The sequence below is a fragment of the Panthera pardus genome, unplaced genomic scaffold, assembly GCF_024362965.1.
Source record: "Panthera pardus isolate Hobbes unplaced genomic scaffold, ASM2436296v1 HiC_scaffold_21, whole genome shotgun sequence".
Classification (NCBI taxonomy): domain Eukaryota; kingdom Metazoa; phylum Chordata; class Mammalia; order Carnivora; family Felidae; genus Panthera; species Panthera pardus.
Genome location: NW_026526777.1, coordinates 51,015,986 through 51,038,064, shown reverse-complemented (window position 1 = coordinate 51,038,064; position 22,079 = coordinate 51,015,986). Strand labels below are relative to the sequence as shown.

The 22,079-nt window shown below is 35.4% G+C and overlaps 1 protein-coding gene across 5 annotated transcripts in view; it reads right to left on the bottom strand.

Annotated features, from left to right (window-relative positions):
• The window catches only part of COP1 (COP1 E3 ubiquitin ligase), a 259,654-nt gene that overhangs the window by 143,236 nt on the left and 94,339 nt on the right, over window positions 1–22,079 (bottom strand). For all 5 annotated transcript variants that reach the window (XM_053909249.1, XM_019425614.2, XM_019425593.2 and 2 more), the window contains exons 10-11: window positions 10,257–10,371; window positions 5,594–5,729 (exon numbers count right to left, since the gene is read on the bottom strand). In XM_053909249.1, coding sequence (XP_053765224.1) covers window positions 5,594–5,729; window positions 10,257–10,371 — 251 coding nt within the window. The remainder of the gene's footprint in view (window positions 1–5,593; window positions 5,730–10,256; window positions 10,372–22,079) is intronic.

The following is a 22,079-nucleotide window of genomic DNA, read 5'->3' as shown; positions in this document are numbered from 1 at the left end:
CTATTGTGAGGAATTACTTCATTCTATTTTTATGTGTATTAGAAATTTTTATTAAAAATTCTTGAAGAATGGCAACCCCTATCAAAATAACACCAAAACAACACCAGCATCCTTCACAGAGCTAGAACAAACAATCCTAAGATTTGCATGGAACCAGAAAAGACCCCAAATAGCCAAAGCAATCTTGAAAAAGAAAACTGAAGCTGGAGGCATCACAATCCCAGACTTCAAGATGTATTACAAAGTTGCAGTCATCAAGACAATATGGTACTGGCACAAAAACAATCAGATCAATGGAACAGAATAGAGAACCCAGAAATGGACTCACAAACATTATGGCCAACTAATCTTTGACAAAGCAGGAAAGAACATTCAACGGAATAAAGATAGTCTCTTCAGCAAGTGGTGCTAGGAAAACTGGAAAGCGACATGCAGAAAAATGAAGCTGGACCACTTTCTTACATCATACACAAAAATAAACTCAAAATGGATCAAAGGCCTAAATGTAAGACAGGAAGCCATCAAAATCCTAGAGGAGAAGGCAGGCAAAAACCTCTCTGACCTCGGCCACAGCAACTTCTTACTCAACATGTCTCCAGAGGCAAGGGAAACAAAAGCAAAAATGAACTATTGGGACCTCATTAAAAAAAAAAAAAAAAAAAAAAGCTTCTGCACAGTGAAGGAAACAATCAGCATAACTAAAAGGCAACCGACAGAATGGGAGAAGATAGTTGCAAACGACATATCACATAAAGGGGTTAGTATCCAAAATCTATAAAGAACTTATCAAACTCAATACCCAAAAAACAAGTAATCCAGTAAAGAAACAGGCAAAAGACATGAATAGACACTTCTCTAAACAAGACATCCAGATGGCCAACCGACACATGAAAAAATGCTCCATGTCACTCATCATCAGGGAAATACAAAGCAAAACCACAATGAGATACCACCTCACACCTGTCAGAATGGCTAAAATGAACAACTCAGGCAATAACAGACATTGGCGAGGATGCAGAGAAAGAGGATCTCTTTTGCATTGCTGGTAGGAATGCAAAGTGGTACAGTCATTCTGGAAAACAGTATGGAGGTTCCTCAAAAAATTAAAAATAGAACTACCCCATGACCCAGCAATTGCACTACTAGGTATTTACCCAAGGGATACAGGTGTGCTGTTTCGAAGGGGCACATGCACCTCAATGTCTATAGCAGCACTATCGACAATAGCCAAAGTATGGAAAGAGCCCAAATGTCCATCGATGAATGAATGGATAAAGAAGATGTGGCATATAAAATCAAAACCACACTGAGATACCATCTCACACCAGTCAGAGTGGCTAAAATTAACAACTCAGGAAATAACAGATGCTCGCAAGGATGTGGAGAAATGGGAACCCTCTTGCACTGTTGGTGGGAACATAAACTGGTGCAGCCACTCTGGAAAAGTGTGAAGGTTCCTCAAATTTTAAAAATAGAACTACCCTATGACCCAGCAATAGCACGAGTAGGAATTTATCCAAAGGATACAGGAGAGCTGATTCATAGGGGCACATGTACCACAATGTTTACAGCAATGCTTTCAACAATAGCCAAATTATGGAAAGAGCCTTAATGCCCATCAATTGATGAATGGATAAAGAAGATGTGGTTTATATAAACAATGGAATACTACTTGGCAATGAGAAAGAATGAAATCATGCCATTTGCAGCAACGTGGATGGAACTGGAGGGTATTATGCTAAGTGAAATAAGCTAATTAGAGATAGACAGATATCCTATGTTTTCACTCATACGTGGAACTTGAGACTTAAGACCATGGAGGAAGGGAAGGGGAAAAAAATAGTTACAAACAGAGAGGGAGGGAGGCAAACCATAACAGACTCTTAAATACAGAGAACAAACTGAGGATTCATGGCGGGGGGGGAGAGGGGAAGAGAGGGAAACGGGTGATGGACATTGAAGAGGGCACTTGTTGGGATGAGCACTGGATGTTATATGTAAGCGATGAATCACGGGAATCCACACCCAAAACCAAGAGCGCACTGTATACACTGTATGTTGGCCAACTTGACAATACATTACATTTAAAAAAATAATAATAAAATATGATACTTTTTTAAAAAGATCTGGTGTATATATACAATGGAGTATTACTCAGCAATCAAAAAGAATGAAATCTTGCCATTTCCAACTACGTGGATGGAACTGGAGGATACTGTGTTAGCGAAATTAGAGAAAGACAAGTATCATATGACTTCACTCATATGAGGAAGTTAAGACAGAACACAGATGAAGATAAGGGAAGAGAAGCAAAAGTAATATAAAAACAGGGAGAAGGACAAAACCTAATACACTCTTAAATACAGAAAACAAACAGAGGGTTGCTGGAGGGGTTGTGGCAGGGCAGATGGGCTAAATGGGTAAGGGGCATTAAGGAATCTACTCCTGAAATCATTGTTGCACTATATGCTAACTTGGATGTAAATTTAAAAATTAATTAATTAAAAATTTTTAAAGAATGGTCATAAAGATGATGAAGATATAAAAAGACTATAAAAAGAAAGGTAACTAGAAAATCACAACATCTGAGAACTACTAAAATATGCCTCAATAATCCTTGGGTCAAAAAAAAAAAAATCAAAGTTGAAATTTACAATTTTCTTGAACTGAATGAAAATGAAAATACATCATAACTTCAATGCAATAACAATGAACAATCATAAATTATGAAAACTTACAGCAACATCAAAAAAAAATATTTAAGAATTAACCAAGGAAGGAAAAGATTTGTACAATGAAAACAACAAAAACTTGCTGAAAAAAATTAAAGAAGGACACAAATAAATGGAAACATATCCCATGTGCATGGATCAGAAGACTGAATATTGTTAAGATGTCAATATTACCCAAAGCAATCTAGAGATTCATTGCAATCCCTGTCAAAATCCCGATGGCATTTTCCACAGAAATAGAAAAAACAATCTTGCAAATGAACAGAGCTAGAGGACTCACACTTCCTGATTTCAAAACTTACTACATAGCTATGATGATCAAAACAGTATGGTCGTGGCATAAAACAGATAATGTAGGCCAATGTAATAGATGAGAAACCTTCCATACAAAGTCAAATGATCTTTGACAACAGTGGCAATATCACTGAGTTTTTCAAGGAGTTTTTCAACAAATGATGTTCAGAAAACTGCATATCCACATAACAAAAGAATGAAGGTAGACCCTTACCTAAAACCATATACAAAAATTAACTCAAAATGGGTCAAAAATTTAAATATAAAATACGAAACTATAACTCTCTTCATGACTTTGGATTTGACAGCAATCCTTGGGATATGACACCAAAAGCACAGGCAACAAAAGAAAAACACACAAATTAGACTTTATGAAAATTTTTAAATTTTACGCATCAATACACAGTCTCAACAAAGTAAAAACACAATGCACAGAATGAGAGAAAATATGTACAAATTTGATAAGAGATTAATATCCAGAATTTATAGAGAACTACTGAACATAGCAACAACAAAGTTCAAAACTGGGCAGAGGACTTGAATAGAAATTTCTCTAAGAATATAAACAAATGGCCGATAAGCACATAAAACAATGCTCAACGTCACTAATCACCAGGGAAATGCAAAGCAAATCTAAGAGATACCACCTCACATCTGTTTAGGATGGTGACTACCAAAAAAAGAGAAAATAACAAGTGCTAGCAAGAATGCAGAGAAACTGGAAACCTTTTGCACTGCTGGTGGTATTGTAAAACGGTACAGCCACGGGGTGCCTGGGTGGCTCAGTCAATTGAGCTTCTAATACTTGATTTCAGCTCAGGTCATGATCCCAGGGTCTTGAGATTGAGCCCTGTATTGGGCTCTGCACAGAGCATGAAGCCTGCTTGGGATTCATTCATTCATTCATATTTTCTCTCTCTCTCTCTCTCTCTCTCTCTCTTCCCCCCGCCCCCCCGGGCCTTCCCCTGGCTCATGCTCTAAAATTAAAAAAAATAATAATAATCTGGGGAGCCTGGGTGGCTCAGTCAGGTGAATTTCTCTTGATCTCAGCTCATGATCTCAGGCCGTGCTGACAGCACAGAGCCTGCTTGGGATTCTCTCTCTCTCTCCCTGAATACTGCGTGATTCCACTTACAGGAGGTACTTAGAGTAATCAGATAACAGAGGGGAAAAGGGTGCTTGCTATGATTCAGGGCAGAGGGGAATGAAAAGTTACTGTTTAACGAGTATTGAGTTTCAGTTTTACAAGATGTCAAGTGTTAAAGAGATGGATATTAGGGACATTTACACGATATTATGAAGGTATTTATTTAATACCACTGAACAGTACACTTGTTAAGATAGTATATTTTATGTTACACATATTTTACCATAATAAAAATAAAATTTGGAAAAAAGAAAAGACACCACATCAAAATTCACAGGATGCAACTAAGGCAGTGCATGTAGAGAAATGTAAAGCCCAAGTTTTGTTAGAGAAGCAACTTTCAACTCAATCACTGTAATTTCTACCTTAAGAAAATAGAAAGATAAAAGCAAATTAAACTTAACAAAAGGAAAAAAAAGAAATAATAAAGTTAAAAGCAGAAATCAATGAAACAGAAAAATATAGAATATCAATAAACCAAGAGCTGGCTATTTGAGAAGACAAATAAAATTGATACATTTCTAAACCAGACTATTAAGGAAACATATAAAGGGAAACAACACTCCAATATCAGGGATAAGAAAAGGAACATCATCAGAGTATCTAAAGACAGTAAAAAGATAATAAAGGAATATTATGAACATGTGAATGCCAATAAATTCAACAACCTAGATAAAATGGACAAATTCTTTTAAAGACACAAACTAAAAATAATGCTTGATAATGAAAAAAAAAATCAATAACCTGATTAGCCCTACATCTCTTTTAAAAATTGAATTTATATTTAAAACTCTTTCCACAAAAAAAACTTAAGGCCAAGATGGCTTTGATGGAGAATTCTACAAAATACATAAGAAGAAATACTATCAATTCTTCTAGAAACATGAAGATAAGGAAGCCCTTATGAGAGAGCATATCTGTCACCAAAACCAAAGACATTATAAGAACACAAACTGCAACCCTAATAGGTGAATACTATTCATACTATTATTTTATTTTATTTTATTTTTAATTTTTTTTAACCTCTATTTATTTGTGAGACAGAGAGAGACAGAGCATGAACGGGGGAGGGTCAGAGAGAGGGAGACACAGAATCTGAAACAGGCTCCAGGCTCTGAGCTGTCAGCACAGAGCCTGATGCGGGGCTTGAATCCACAGACTGCGAGATCACGACCTGAGCCAAAGTCGGACGCTTAACCGACTGAGCCACCCAGGTGCCCCTTAATCATTCCATTTTAAAGAGGAAGACATTGAGGACTAAAGAGATTCAGAAACTTGCCCAAGAACACAGAACTAAAAACTGGCAGGGAACCTGACCTCAGAATACTGGCTCTTAACTAGAACACTGTAACTGCTTGTCAAATTAAATTTGAGAAACTTTTGTAAAAGTAAATAGTAAAGAGTGCTGCCCAATACTTACCTAGAGACTATGCTGGAACCATTATAGAGATCACTAGCATAGGACAACGTAGCCAAAGGTCGTACTGAATTATATCGGGTAAACTTAGACAAGCATTCCTGAAATTCATCCAACTGGCTTGCAGTTCGACTATCATCTATATGAAGAAAACAAAATAAATTAATTGAAGTGCAATGGAAGTCAAAGAGCAGTACAGACACATTAGAAATTATATTCTGAATATGATTCTGAAGTAACTAGAGAATACTAGTATGCACAAATCATTTCGCTGATCTTTCAGCTTTAATAAAAATTACTTAGTGGTTCTTTGAAAGACAATGTCTCTTTCCACACCAATAAAAGCATACTGTAAATTCTCTATTTTTTAAGCAAAAATTTCTTAGAAAATCAAAGACAAAAAGTACCTCTGATCAAGAAAAGTTTAATCTTTTATTAAAACGAAAATCCCTTATCAATGGAGAAAATGAGGGTGGAGAGAGGAGCACGTACACTGGACCGTCTATTTGTAATTTTGAAGGAACATGTTTACAAGGATACATCTGCATGCCCACATTCACTAACTATCAAAACACAATTTATAACATAATTTAGATTAAGAAAGTAATTGTTTTTTAAGTAAAAAGAGAGATACTCGTTCACATCATTCTTTGAAGTGTCTCAAATCCAATTATGAAAAGAGAGTAGAAACTTCAATGTATCAATTATTCTCAAAAACAGAATACTTTCACTCAAATATCTTGATAGAATACAGAAAACATTAATTCCATCCAATAGAAAACTATATAAATACTTTGAGTAAAGTCCATTTCAATAAACTCTTCATAATTAAATTACATAGAATTTAAATCACAATATCATCTCATGAAAGACTGAGAATACAGATATCTATTCTCCAATCTAGAAACAAGCCTACAGTGAAAGCATGAATTAAAAAAAAAAAAAAATCATTTTTCTTTATTTTTGTTAAATTTATTTATTTATTTTTGAGAGAGAATGAGCAAGAGTACGAGGGGCAGAGAGAGGGGGAGAGAAAATCCAAAGCAGGCTCTGCACTGTCAGTGCAGGGCCCAATGTGGGGCTCAAACCCACAAACCAGGAGATCATGACCCTCTAAGCCACAGTCAGATGCTCAACCAACTGACCCACCCAGGCACCCCAAAAATCAGTATTTTTCAAAACTGTTTTACGTTTGGACTTGTATTTTCTTTTCCAAAGGAAGAAGAGTAAAACACCAATTACTTTAGTTAGCTTCCTAACTGAAATCTGAAATAAGATTGCTAAACTATGTGTTCATACCTTCTTCTCATTCTTAGCTCATATACATAAACATACATACAACTTTTTCAAGGTAAACTTTCATGATTTCCCCTTCTTAAATGTCCCTGAAAATAACAGTAGGCATAATGAAATTAAGACAGAAGAATCATTAAGTCTAAAGAGTCACCATACTATAGGACAGACAGTACAGAATTGATTTAGTTCATCTGGAGATACTAGGTTATCTTGAAGATAACTGGAGACACGAAGACATTTATCTAACACTTACTACAACGAAAAACAATTCCTTGTCTCTGATATTAAGCTTCTGTCCTTGATATTTTACATTTTAAAGATTTAAACACTAACACAGCAAATCCATCTAACAACCTATATCCAAAAGTTCCAATTTTGTAGTGTTTCTGTTCTAAAAAACAGCAAAAGGAACAAACCCAATGAGCATGCAGTATCATGTTACTAAAATAATGCTCCTGATCCACAAAAATTATTCTCTGTAAATTCAGTGAATTACAAATAAAACATGGGTTACTGCAATAAAACAAATCAACTGTACTACAAAGTGGTTTGAATTTAATAGCTAATTGGTTCTTTTTACATAGAATTGAGTATCCAATGTAATAAATACTTACTGGAAAAACACCTTAGATATTTGTTTAAATATTGCTTTAATGTAAAAATATTCTTTCATATTTTGACACCAATCGCTAAGTACGTAAAATTCACAAGCATTCAAGAATGTATATTCTGTTGAAGGTCATAATCCTTTCCCTGGTGGCTGATCTTCTCTGTCCATCATACCTATTCATTAACACTTACATCCAACAGAAGTGATAAAGAAAACACTAAAAATTGTTATTTTAGTATCTGAAAGTATAGAGATTAGATTTCACTTTATCTGGTTACAAAATGGTAGGATTTTGTTTGCTTGGTAGGTTTATGATCAATTACTGTACATATTTGCTAACATATTACCTTTGCTCTTCTAATTATAGATTTAGTTTGTGAAAGTGTGTGCAGCACCTCTTTTCTCTTTTCTAATACTTTATAATTTACCTTCTCATTCAATTACAACTAAGAGTCCAAGGCATTAATCTCCCAATCTTCATCTCTCATTTTCAGAGTTGAAAATTAAAAGAAAAAGCAGTGGATTCTCATTTGAAAATATACAAAAGGACCACCAAACACCAAGTACTCCTAAGGTAGAAGTTAAAATTTCTTCTTCACAGTCAAGGACACTAGAAGGAACTTCATGTTCAGCAATATGTTAAGTGTACTCATTGTGAAAATTTGGTAAGATAAACTTCAGACTCCTAAAATCATGTTTTAAGTATAATATAGCCATGCCCACAAAAATGAAAATATAATCTTCCTCCTGGTTTTAATTTATTCTGCCTTCTGGTAAATTTATATCCCCCAAATAAATATGTCTGTGACTATACCTTTATTGTGCCATAGCACACCTATGATGCTAGTTACTTAAAAATTATTAATAACTTCCCCATTAAGAGCTTCCCAATCTCTCTTTCCCACATCTTTTTTCTTTTAAATGTCTACCATTTGCGGTCACTGTATTTCAACATCATAACAAAAAATAACACCTAAAAGGGTTAAAATGAACCCTCTGCCAATCAGAATGTAGGCCTCAGACCATTTTCATTTTTTTCTTTTAATTTTTTTTTTTTTTAATGCTTATTTTTCAGAGACAGAGACAGGGCATGAGCATGAGCATGAGCAGACGAGGGGCAGAGAGAGAGGGAGACACAGAATCTGAAGCAGGCTCCAGGCTCCGAGCTGTCAGCACAGAGCCCAACGTGGGGCTTGAACTCATGAACCGTGAGATCATGACCTGAGCTGAAGTCAAACACTTAACCGACTGAGTCACCCAGGCGCCCCTCAGACCATTTTCAATATAACAGCTTCCTATTACAGTTTATAGACTATTACAGAGGCTCAATAAGGAGCTCAATTCCCAGGCAATACAATAAAAGTTTTCCATCTTATAAAAACTGTTGATCATTAATTTCACACACACTTATAAATAAAACTTGGCTCCCCTGTAGACTTCATATGAAATATGCTATGTAAATCTTCTTTTCCCTCCATCACCAATCCTAAGGCAAATTTGTCTAAAGGTTCTAAACAATATGTAGATTTTAATGCAAATATGCCTATTCAAGAGAAAACCAAGGCCAAAATTTTAACAACTAATTAAATACCACACATTTTTTTCCTTGGTGGTCCTAATTTTCAGCAGATGTATTACTAATGACATCAGTTACCTGAGCACCTAACTTATACCAAGCATTGTATTTTACATTTTATAGGTATATCAAATCTATAAATCTAAAAAAAAAAAGAAAGAAAGAAAAACAATGTCTTGCTATTAATGTCCCTACATCACTGGTGGTGAGCAAGGACACTGAGAAAGGTTACAGCTCAAAAGGCAGAACTATATTACCTTGTTTAAAGCAATGAAAATATCTTATGGTATATTTGTCCATGACTTGTCCTATGTCCATGACTTTGCATGAGTTACTTCCTTTGAACATGTTTCTAATTACCTTATTTAATGAATTCTAGCTTTGACTAAATACAACTCCTCCAAAATCCCTACAGTGACCATTCACTTCCACTTCCCCATTTTCAGCGTGGCCTATATTTTTCACTCCCAGCTATATGGTAGAAATTCTTCTCTATTCCCATAATAAACTTATAGAACATATAATATCACGTAGAATTATTTACCTGTTGCTTTCCCCCCTTAATTTACAATACGCCCTGACAGTAGAAATCAGTTCTTTCATCTTTTCATTCTTAGCACAAAGGACAGTGCTTAGAACTTAATAAATGTTTAATAATAGGAGGCAACTAAAAAGAACCTATTTTTCCTAGCCACATATTCATGGCTGATTTTTTTCTTAACTTTATATAATTCACTATATAAAGATTAAAAACTCCCAAATAGGGGCGCACCGGTGTGGCTCAGTCAGTTGAGCATCCCACTCTTGATTTTGGCTCAGGTTATGATCCCAGAGTTGTGGGATCAAGTCCTGTGTCAGGCTCAGTGCTGAGCATGGAGCCTGCTTAAGACTCTCTCTCTCCCTCTCCTTCTGCCCCTCTGCCACTCATGCTCTTAAAAAAAAAAAAAAAAAAAAAAAAATCTGGTAGGAAAAAAAAAATTCCCAAATAGAAAAAAAAGAACAAAAATAGCTATGGGAAAGCAATGTTCTTTAAGATCTCTAGGAACCTCCACAAGACACTGGGAGACTATGTTGAAAATACACTTGCACTTTATAAATAGGACTTTACATAAATCCATCATAAGAAGCTAGAAATGGATCTGAAAGAAGAATTTGATGTATTTTAAGAAGTCCGGAATATGTACCTGAAATACGAGACATCCTTGTAGAAAAGTAACATTGTTCCAAGTCTTCAAAATGAGCAGTAAGCCGTTTTCTTCTTGATGCTAACGTGCTGTTATACCAAGGCTGTTTCTTTGTCTAAAGTAGTAACAAGAATAGACACTTGTAACTTACAACAAATGATGGTCTTTTTCTGCACAAAATATCTAAATGATTGCATATTCAAAATTTTAACACATTAAAGTAACTACAAATGGTAAATACTCATAGTTCTTAGACCATATTTTTCCATTTTTATTTTAAAATTCAAATAGGCCGAGAGTTTCTGGAGCCAGGGGGAGGAGTTGGGGCGGGAAGGGGGGTCAGGTCCTACCTCTCAGCCCAGGCCTCCTGGGGAACCCTTGTACTACATAAGGGAGGGGGAATCTATCCACATACCTCAGGGAACATGGAGGTGCACGTGTGGGGATAGGGTCTGGGCAGACCAAAGGCTGGAGGGGAGGGAGTTCTGGGGATTACCAAAGGCTTAAGGATGGGGCTGTATGGGGAAGGAGTAGAAGGGGGCAAGTGGGAGGATCTCAGCCATGCTAGGTCCCAGGTCTGTAGAATACAGTTTGCTATAAAACTCCTACAGTCCAGCCAAAATGCAAATAGGCTCTAAAGGCCAATTTTACAAGAATGAAATAAGTATATTTCAACTCTCCAAGTTAAATGAAGATAGAATCCATTATAACTGCCATGCTAAATTTTAGAATCTTGAGAACTTTACTATGCAGAAATTGTTAGAAAATAATGTTCAAAAGAAAATTAATTACTTTCCCATCATCCCTATATTGCAGCTCTGTACTCTTCGAATAATAGAGACAGTCCTTGATTGTCAGAATATTTTTTTAAGTTAATGCTGATTATTAAATTAAGGAGCAGTAATATGTAATATGTATGTACAAGTCTGACACATACATTAGAAGATCCAGCCACATAAAGAGAGCAAATGTGAAATACATTGGCATATAAATCTATAAAAAACAAAAATCTATAACCCTAAATATATAATACTGCCTATACCATGTTAAATGAAAGGATAAGACAATTCTTTCCACTAATGGTTATTATCTATTATGCTTGAGGCACATAAACAGAGGAGACACATAACAAGAGTATGAGATGACATAAGTCCACCAACAACTGCAAATGTAACAAGAAGTAATAAGGTACTACCGTGAACACAACGCCCTAAAGTGAACTCCTGCTAAAACTAGATGGTAGGTAAAAATCATATTTTAAAGTGGTGCTTTCATCACAAGAAAGTTAAGACAATTTCTGAAGACATAACAGATATACAACCAAACAGGAAGCTGAACTCAGGTGATGTTAACCAACATATAATGGTGCAGAGGAGGGGAAAAACGAAAAGGACAACACTTACTTGGAGACAATTTCCTACAAAAGATAAAAACACTAAAACTGAGATTTAAAGACTGAAAAGAGAATTGAGAACTGAAGATAAACCTAAAGGAATTAACCAGAATTAAGGATAAAAAATAAGAAGACAGATAATTTCAGAGGAAGGTTGAAACTGAGCACTTCAGAGACCCAGGAAACTGTAACAGACTGAAGAAGAAATATTCGAAGAACGCATGTTGACAATTTTCCAAAACTGAAAACAGACATGAATACAAAGAAATTATTCCTATCAGGTAGGATAATTTAAAAGAAATCCATAATTAGACACAGTAAGGCAAAACTGTGTTTTTGTCCAAAAATCAAAATGACTTTAAAATCAAACAGAAAAGATAACTCACGTGACAAGACGAAAAATTAACAGGGAAAATACTACTTAACAGCAATAAAAGAAGCTAGAGGAGTGAACTTTGGTTATCCTCAAAAAGATGAAAAAATAAGAACTCCAATCTAAAATTCGGATCCTGATAAAAGTATCCTGCAACAAAATGAGCAAAGTACTTTTTCATGTGTATGAAAACAAAAACTACTGCTTATAAGTCATTTCTTTAAAAAATCGTGAAGTTGGGTACTTAAAAAATGCAGTAACATAGGGGCGCCTGGGTGGCTCAGTCGGTTAAGCGTCTGACTTCAGCTCAGGTCATGATCTCATGGTCTCTGAGTTCGAGCCCCGCATCAGGCTCTGTGCTGACAGCTCAGAGCCTGGACCCTGCTTCAGATTCTGTGTCTCCCTCTCTCTCCGCCCCTCCCCTGCTCATGCTCTGTCTCTCTCTGTCTCAAAAATAAGTAAAAACATTTTTAAAAAATTAAAAAAAAAATTCAGTACCATAAACTGGAAGGCCTGAGAAATAAAATGAAAAGGAGCAAGAAAATTTGTACCCAAATAAGTGATTTTAAATTTTGTTTATAACATTAATTTTAATATCAAAATCATAGGGCTTAATAAGACAGAATAAATACACTAAAAAATAGCATATAAATCAGAAGAGTGAAGAAAGTTTCAATTCAGAAGCACTTAATGTTGTTCAGGAAGGTAATTAAGATATGAAGTTTAATGAAAAGAATGTTCAACATTACTGATTATCAGGGAAATGCAAATCAAAACCACAATGAGATGTCCACTGTCAGAATGGCTAAAATCAAAAACACAAGTAACAACAAGTGTTGACAAGGATGTGGAGAAAAAGGAACCCTCCTGCGCTGCTGTTGAGAATGCAAACTGGTGCAGCCATTGTGAAAACGGAATGGAGGTTCCTGAGAAAATTAAAAATAGAACTACCATATGATCCAGTAATCCCACTACTGAGTATTTACCCAAAGAATATGAAAACACTAATTCAAAAAGATACATGCACCCTATGTTTACTGCAGTATTATTTACAATAGCCAAATTATGGAAGCAGCCCAAATGTCCATCAATAAATGAATAAAGAAGATGTGGTATGTACACACACACACACACACACACACACACACACACACACACCCCAGAGTATTATTCAGCCATGAGAAAGAACGAAATCTTGCCGCTTTCAACAACATGGATGGATCTGGAGAGTATAATGCTGACTAAAATAAGTCAAAGAAAGACAAATATGATTTCATGCACATGTTGAATTTAGGAAACAAATGAACAAAGAAAAAAGGCACAAACTGCAAGACAGACTCTTAACTGTAGGGAACCAATGGCTACCAGAGGGGAGGCAGGTGGGAAGATACATAAAATAGGTGAAGGGTAGATTAAGACTACACTTATCACGATGAGGGGCACCTGGGTTAAGCTGGTTAAGTGTCCAACTTCAGCTCAGGTTATGATCTCATGGTGTGTGAATTCATGTCCCACATCAGGCTCTCTACTGTTTTCAGATCTCTGCCTGCTTCAGATCCTCAGTCTCCCTCTCTCTCTGCCCCTCCCCCGCTTGCACACCATCTCTCTATCTCTCCCTCTCTCTCAAAAAAATAAATAAACTTTAAAAAAAAGACTACACTTATCACATTGAGCACTGAGTAATGTATAGAATTGTTGAATTACTATATTGTACACCTGAAACTAATATAACATTGTATGTTAACTATGCTGGAATTAAAATTTTTAAAAATAGTAAGATTAAATTTAGACTCTTGTTTTAGAAACAGTATTAGTTTGGATCAATTTCAAGAATAACTACTAAAAGTATAATAAGAGAATAGGTAATGTTTAATACAGTACAGTGGTGGAAGAAGGAGGTCAAAATAGAAAAGAAAAACACAGAAAGTGAGACAAATAGCAAGCATTAAAAAGTAAAAAGGTGAGGGGCGCCTGGGTGGCTCAGTCTATTGAGTGTCTGACTTTGGCTCAGGTGATGATCTTATGGTTTGTGGGTTTAAGCTCCACATGAGCCTCTGTGCTGACAGCTCAGAGCCTGGAGTCTGTTTCAAGTTCTTTGTCTCCCTCTGTCTCTGCCCTCCCCTGCTCACATTCTGTCTCTCTTTCTCTTTCTCCCTCTCTCAAAACTAAATAAACATTTTTTAAAAAGTGAAATTATATCAGTAGTTGTAATAAATATAAATTAAAATACTCACTAGTTAGTGGCAGAAAGGGATGTTAGAATATAACTATGCTATTTGCCAAAGAAACACCAAAAACATAAATACAGTGAAAATTTGGAATAACATGAAAAATAATACACCAGACAAATTTTATCAAAGGAGAAAAAAATAGACTCAAGATGAAAATCATTAATGAGAATGGAAACGGCCACTGATAATGCAAAACTTTCAACTCAATAATTGTATACCCAGTACATACACAATAGTACAGTCTCAAAAATACATAAAGCAAAAATTCCTAGAAAAATTGACAAACCCACCTACACAGCAGATTAATCTCATCAATTCAACAGAGAAATAGACATGATCTAATTTCAAAGCTTAACTTAATATATATAGAACACTTATCAAATTAGGAACATACACTCTTCCTAAGCATACATGGAACATTTACCAAAATTGGCCATGTGCTGTATCACTGGATATGTTTATAATCTCAATAGAGCAGAATTTCTTAAACGAAACACAAAAAGCACTAACTAAAAGTTACAAATTCAGTGATACAAATTAAGCTTTTCTGTTGATCAACATCCATCATTAGAGACAAGAAGGTACAAACTATAAGATGATATTCCCAAACATTGTGGCAATACATTAGGGACAATTTATTACTACTTTGAATGAATAAATAGGTGTGTGTACACCAGTAAATAAACAGAAGACTGATATAAAAAAGAATGGGAAAAGACATGAAATACTATTTCATATAAAGGACAGAGTCAGAAAAATGCAAGTTAAAATCAAAATTAACTTCTATTTCTTACCCACTAAATTGGCAACCATTTAGGGGTTCAATAGATCAATTACTAACAAGGATGTGAAGAAAACAGAACTCATATACTTCTGCGGTAGGAAATTTAAATTGATAAAAAGACTATGGAAAACAATGTGACATTATCTCAAAATACGAAAGCCACTGATGTGTGTACCTGGTCACTCTCACTAACTCTCCTAGGTACAAAATCTAGGGAAACTCTTGCACCTTGAATCAGGAGACATGTATAAGATACCTTAATAGCAAAAAGAAAAACCCTACAAATATATCAAATGTATGTTAACTGGACAATTGATAAGTTGTAGTACATTAACAAAACAGAATATTATATATTAGTGATGATAAATCAACTACACCCATAAGCATCAGGAACTAATCTTAGCAAAAACAAATCTCAGAAAACTATGTATCATTTTTATAAAGTTCATATATGGTCAAACCAAATAATATAGATATATATATATATATTTATGGTAAAACAATTTGAAAAAGTCAACACTGACAAACACAAATATCAGAAAAGTGGTTAGGGGTGCCTGGGTGGCTCAACTGGGTCATGCCTCACAGTTCATGAGTTTGAGCCTCAATGTCAGGCTCTGTGCTGACAGCTCAGAGCCTGGAGCCTGTTTCAGATTCTGTGTCTCCCTCTCTCTCTGCCCCTCCCCCACTCATGCTCTGCCTCTCTCTCAAAAATAAATAAACATTAAAAAAAAATTTTTAATAAAAAAAAGAAAAGTGGTTAGCTCTGGACATGAGGCAGAGTGATGGAATTTGTTAGAAGCACATGGGTAACTTGAATGGTACCACTAATGTTCTAGTAATTAACATAACAGCTCAATCACAGAGTTTCTTTTAATGTAATTATGCCTCTAATTTACACATTCATGAAATATATTCCTTTTTATATGCCAACATAATTTTTATTAATTCTGAGGGGAAGAACTTAGATTTTTTAAAAAAGTGATCTGCTCTGGCTCAGTCGGTTAAGCATCTGTCTCAGGCTTGGGTCATAATCTAACAGTTCACACGTTTGAGCCCCACAATGGGCTCTGCTGTCAGCAGGGAACCTGCTTCAAATCCTCTATCTCCCTCCCTCCCTCTCTCTCCCTCCCTCTCCCTCCCTCCCTCTCTCTTCCTCCCTCTCCCTCCCTCCCTCTCTCTCCATCCCTCTCCCTCCCTCCCTCTCTCTCTCTCTCTGCCCCTACACCCCCCTGCACCCTCCCTCTCTCTCTCAAAAATAAAGATTAAAAATTTTGTTAAATAAATAAAAAATAAAAAGTGATCTGCTCAATGAAAACACAGAAAAAAGATTTTAGTCTGAAACATGGGAATGATTACAATAACAGAAATCAAGAATATGACAAATAAAACAAAGAAGCAGACAAAAACAGTCTGCTTTTTAGTTTTTACAGCAACTTATTTTTGACAATTATCTGGCTAATATTTACTCTTAGCTTTTCTTGAATTTATTTTTTCAGTGCAACTTTCTAACCCATTCAAAATTAGGCTGCTTCATAATTGTTGGTAAAAATACATCACTTAGCTCATTTTCATACACAAATTATTAAATTTATAAATAACATCAATATAAATGAACAGAAATATGCTAATTGTGAGGAAATAGATGTTTGAGAATATGAAATGGTTGTAGATCATCTACAAGGCAAATCTTCAAAACATGTTCAGGATAAGCTCTCTATACGCAGGATATAAATATGGCTAAAAATCAAAAGGAAATGTTCATCACTTATGTTTATCTAGACTAACTCTAAATGAAAATGGCCACATTTACTAAACTACAAAATAATTAAATTTTACCACAGAAAAAAACAGAAGCATGAAAATATTTTATTTGGTCACTTTTTAAGTAAAAAAAATTCTCATAATGCTAAAAAGTTAATAGGCATGCTATTAACATAACAGAGCAAACTAAACTTGATGGCTATACAAAAATATCATTTAGTGTCAGCCTGTAAATTATAACCAATTACAAATTTTAATTTTTCCCTTTGCTTATTCATTTTTAAGAGAGAGACAGAGACAGAGTGAGAGGAGTAGAGAGAGAAGGAGTCACAGAACTTGAAGCAGGCTCCAGGCTCTGAGCTGTCAGCACACAGCCCGATGCGGGGCTCGAATCCTCAAACTATGAGATCATGACCTGAGCCGAAAGAAGTTAGACACTTAACCGCCTGAGCCACCCAGGCACCCATAAAAATTATAAATTTAACAAAAACTCATTCCCAATGAGTGGAATTAAATTGAAAAGAGAATTACTTGAAATTGAATATTCCATTTCACATATGTAATATAAACTAATGGCCAAGAATACAAAAGAAATGAAATCTTCAAAAGATGAATAAAATCAATGTTTATACAATGAAAGAAATAATTGTTACCATAACAAATTTCCTTCTCGATTCCACCAAGAGAACCCTATTCTAAATGAAGTTGAAAGTGTTCTGTATTAATTTGCTTAATTGAAATTTGCCAAATTTTCATTATATAAATACCCTCCCTGGAATCTAATTTTGTAAATGAAACAATGCAGGATGAAAACCTAATTATTATTTATACAGTAAATAATCTTTATAAGATCAAGAGCCAAATGCAAAATAGTAAAACAATTATCAGTTAAACACACACACACTCCTTCATATAGATTTGAAGAATGGCTTGAAGGGAGAAAACCTGCATAATTTAGAACAATGGTTCTCAAAGTGCGGTCCCCATTTGTGGTCTTTAGGCTTCGGTGGGTCTCTGAGACCCTCTAAGGTATCTGTGAAGTCAAATCTCTACTCAAATAAAGGAAGATATCATATGCTGTCTTCACTGTGTTTATATATGACTTGTGAGGCAAAAGCAATAGTCAGTATAAAACTACTTTCCTGTTAGCACAAATCAAGGTAATGGCACCAATGCCACTAGCAAACACTACATTCTTTATCATTACTCATAACTTAAACAAAATGGACACAAACATTTCATAAGTTAGTTTCCCTCAAAGATACTCTACTTTTTTACTTTTCTCAAACTGCAGTATAACTAAAATATAATTATATTACTTTCAGGTATTCAATATAATGATTCAATGTGTATATATAATGCAAAGTGATCACCACAATACCTCTATTTAACATCTGTCACCGTACATAATTACAATTTTTTTTCTTGTGATGAGGTTCAAGATCAACTTTTACATATGGAATACAGTATTATTAACCATAGTCACCATACTGTATGCTACATCCCCATGACTTACTTCTTTTATAACTGAAGGTTTGTACGTTTTGACCTTTTTCACCCATTTTGCCCATTCCACATCCATTGCCTCTGACAACCACCAATTTTGTTTTCTATATCTATTAGTTTATTATGTATTTATTGATGTATTTATTTTTAAAATTCCACATATAAGTAAGGTAGTATAGCACTTATATTTCTCTGACTTATTTCACTAAACATATAACTTTTATGTCTATCCATGTTGTAGCAAATGCCAAGATTTTCTTCTTTTTTATGATCTAATAACATACCATTGTGTATATATACACATGTTCTCTAACCATTCATCCATTAATGGACAGATACAGCAATAGACACGTTATGCACAATATATATACAACTATATAAATATTATGTCTTCTACACTGAGCAGCATGGATTAATCTCAGCTAGTCTGGAATGCCCACTTGGTTATCTCCAGACTCTTGCCTACATCATGAAATATATGCACTAAAGAAAAATAAACAATACTCTGTAACAATAAGTCAGTGGGTTGTTCTGGAGCGAAATGTATTAGTCTGTCAGCACTGTTTAGTAATAACAAATGAAGTTATGATTTGCACTTGGTTTCAGTGAAGCCCTTACAGGCTGGTCATATAAACCAGAATGCATTGCCTATGTGAGTAACTTAAAATAAGAGATCCTGACCACAAGCCAAGTTTGGATTTCCTGTTACTCGGGTGCTTGAGACACAAGCCAGTACTGGTTCTAAAGCTGGAGACAAAGCAGTTCCTGTGTGACCCCGTGTGGAAGGATAAAGACTGGACCTGGGGTCACTCATGATTTCAGGCAGGATATAAATATGGCTAAAAATCAAAAGGAAATGTTCATCACTTATGTTTATCTAGACCACCTCTAAATGAAAATGGCCACATTTACTAAACTACAAAATAATTAAATTTTACCACATTTATATCCACTCAATCAACTCATGATTTCAGGTCAGGTCAGAATCTCACAGTCTCTGAGTTGGAGCCCCACACTGGGCTATCTGCTGTCAGCATAGAGCCTGTTTCTCATCCTCTGTCCCCCTCTCTCTCTACACCAACCCGCCCCCCCCCCCCCCCCCCCCGCCCCGCTTGTGCTCGCTCTCAAAGAAGAAAGAAGAAAGAGGAGGAGGAGGAGACCCAGGAGGAGGAGGAGACCGAGGAGGAGGAGATATAATGGAAAAATGGAGGAGGAGATATAATGGTCAAAATAACATGGAAACGAGCCTGCCCCTCTACCACTCTCACTCTCTCCTCTCAAAAATAAATAAATAAACTAAAAACAAAAACAAAAAAACGCTGAGATATAATGGTCAAAATAACATGGAAACGAGCCTGCCCCTCTACCACTCTCACTCTCTCCTCTCAAAAATAAATAAATAAACTAAAAACAAAAAACAAAAAAACGCTGAGATATAATGGTCAAAATAACATGGAAACGAGCCTGCCCCTCTACCACTCTCACTCTCTCCTCTCAAAAATAAATAAATAAACTAAAAACAAAAAACAAAAAAACGCTGAGCCACATCTGTTAGGAGACTCCTTTGGAACCCTTCTATTACTTCATATTTTGCTTTATTTGGGAAGGTAAATATTATTTCATTATGTGAAATTCAAATTTCACTTTTTTTTTTTTTTTACCATTTTCTTTTACCAGGTTTGTAGCTTTTATCAAAAAGATGAAATGAGTAGAAAAGCTTTATTTTGAAGCAATAAACCAATTATCCATCATACCTATAATACCTTTCCCAGTTTTTTAAATTTTTGTTTATTATTCAATTTGTTTATGCATCATACTGGCTTCTTTCTCCATTTCTATAGTCCTATTATTATTTATATCATTATTTAGCTGATCTAGACTCTCACTACAAGTGATTTTCCACAAATGACTTCCTGGCTATCACAACACCATTTACTTAATCCCCACTTTCCCTCATCTGCATAAGCACAGAGAAATTCCTAATTACCTTTTAGTTGTATTTTAAATTTTATTGTGTTCTTTTCATTACAGCAGTCTTAGAATACATTTTAATAACTTATTGGGTAAATGCCCTTGTGATTATTACACCCCCAAATCACTCATCCTAATATACTTTAAAGTCAGTTGTTCACACTCTCTGCACTCTTAAAAAATATTCTGGAGATTCTTATGAAATCACATTAAATTAATAGTTATGGCAACTGGTCTATTCAAATTGTTCTACACTTGCTTTAATCTTTTTCAATATTTTTAACTTTTCTTGAAAAATCTGCATTTCCTTAAGACTCATTTTTGACTGGGACACCAGGTGGCTCAGCTGATTAAACATCCAACTTCGGCTCAGGTCATGATCTGACAGTTCGGTAGTTTAAGCCCCTCGTCAGACTCTGTACGGACAGCTCAGAGCGTCAGAGCAGAGAGCCTGTTTCGGATTCTGTGTCTCCCTCTCTCTGCCCCTCTCCTGCTCACGCACTCTCTCAAAAATAAATGAACATTAAAAAAAATTTTTTTTTAACACTCATTTTTACTAGTATGTATAAGCACTGACTGAATTAATCTACTACATGTTATAAATCAATTTCAATTACACATTGAAACATTTTGTATGAGCTCTTTATTTGTCCCTCTACAGTCACCACCTTAAGATTTTCCCAGCTTCGAGCTGAATGTCTAGTTCATCAGTTTTCATTCTCATCTAAAAGTGAATCCATTTAATGACACAAATTCTTGAGGACAATTCTGACCACATTTCATAAATTTTGATATGTAGTGTTTTCACTACCATTACTTTTTGGATTGCTTGTAGCAGCATCTGGAACTACTCTTGGACACAAAGGTATTCAGAGGAGTTTAGTTTACTCTCTTCCTGATTATGTCTACATAATTTCTTTACTTGGGGTTCTGATTCAGAGAATACAGATGACACAATTTATCTTGTTTTAGCATCAATCCATTTTTCTAAATGGTCTGAGACCACTATCAATAATGTATATATACCCTCTGATGCAAAGTATAAAGTGAAACAAGTACCTATTAAACCAAGCTTAAGTTGATCTCACTCAAAAAAAAACAAAAAACAAAAAAAAAGTCCCGAGTCTTTATAATGGCCTAAGAAAGTCATGCACCAAGTGGCCTCTGTTAAGTTTTATCTCATTTCTACTTTTCTCCCCCTTGACTACTCCTCTTCAGCTACAAGGGAAATCTAAACTATGTCAGGCATGCTCCTACTTTAGGGCTCATTTACTTGTTAAGCCTTTGCCTAGAACTTGGGAATCCCAGAGATACTCACACGGGCTTGCTCCTGCACCTCCACTTTGTTTAAAGGTAGCCTACTTCTGGGGCGCCTGGGTAGCCCAGTTGGTTAAGCGGCCAACTTCAGCTCAGGGCATGATCTCATGGTTCATGAGTTCGAGCCCCGCATCAGGCTCCGTGCTGACAGCTCGGAGCCTGGAGCCTGCTTCGGATTCTGTGTCTCCCTCTTTCTCTGCCCCACCCCCTCTCGTACTCTGTGTCTCTCAAAATAAATAGACATTAAATAAATATAAAAAAAAAAAAGGCAGTCTTACTTTTATTACTATTACTATCTCTCCAACTAGATTGGAAGCCTGGTTACAGCAGGGATCTTGGTGTTATGTTTGTTCAATAATGTATCCCCAGAGCCTGTAATCAGTGCCTAGTAAATAGCAGGTACTGCAAACAACAAAAACAAAAAACAAAAAAACTGCTGGTTGAATAAATGAGTTTTAAAATCACAGGCTCTGAAGCCTAATGC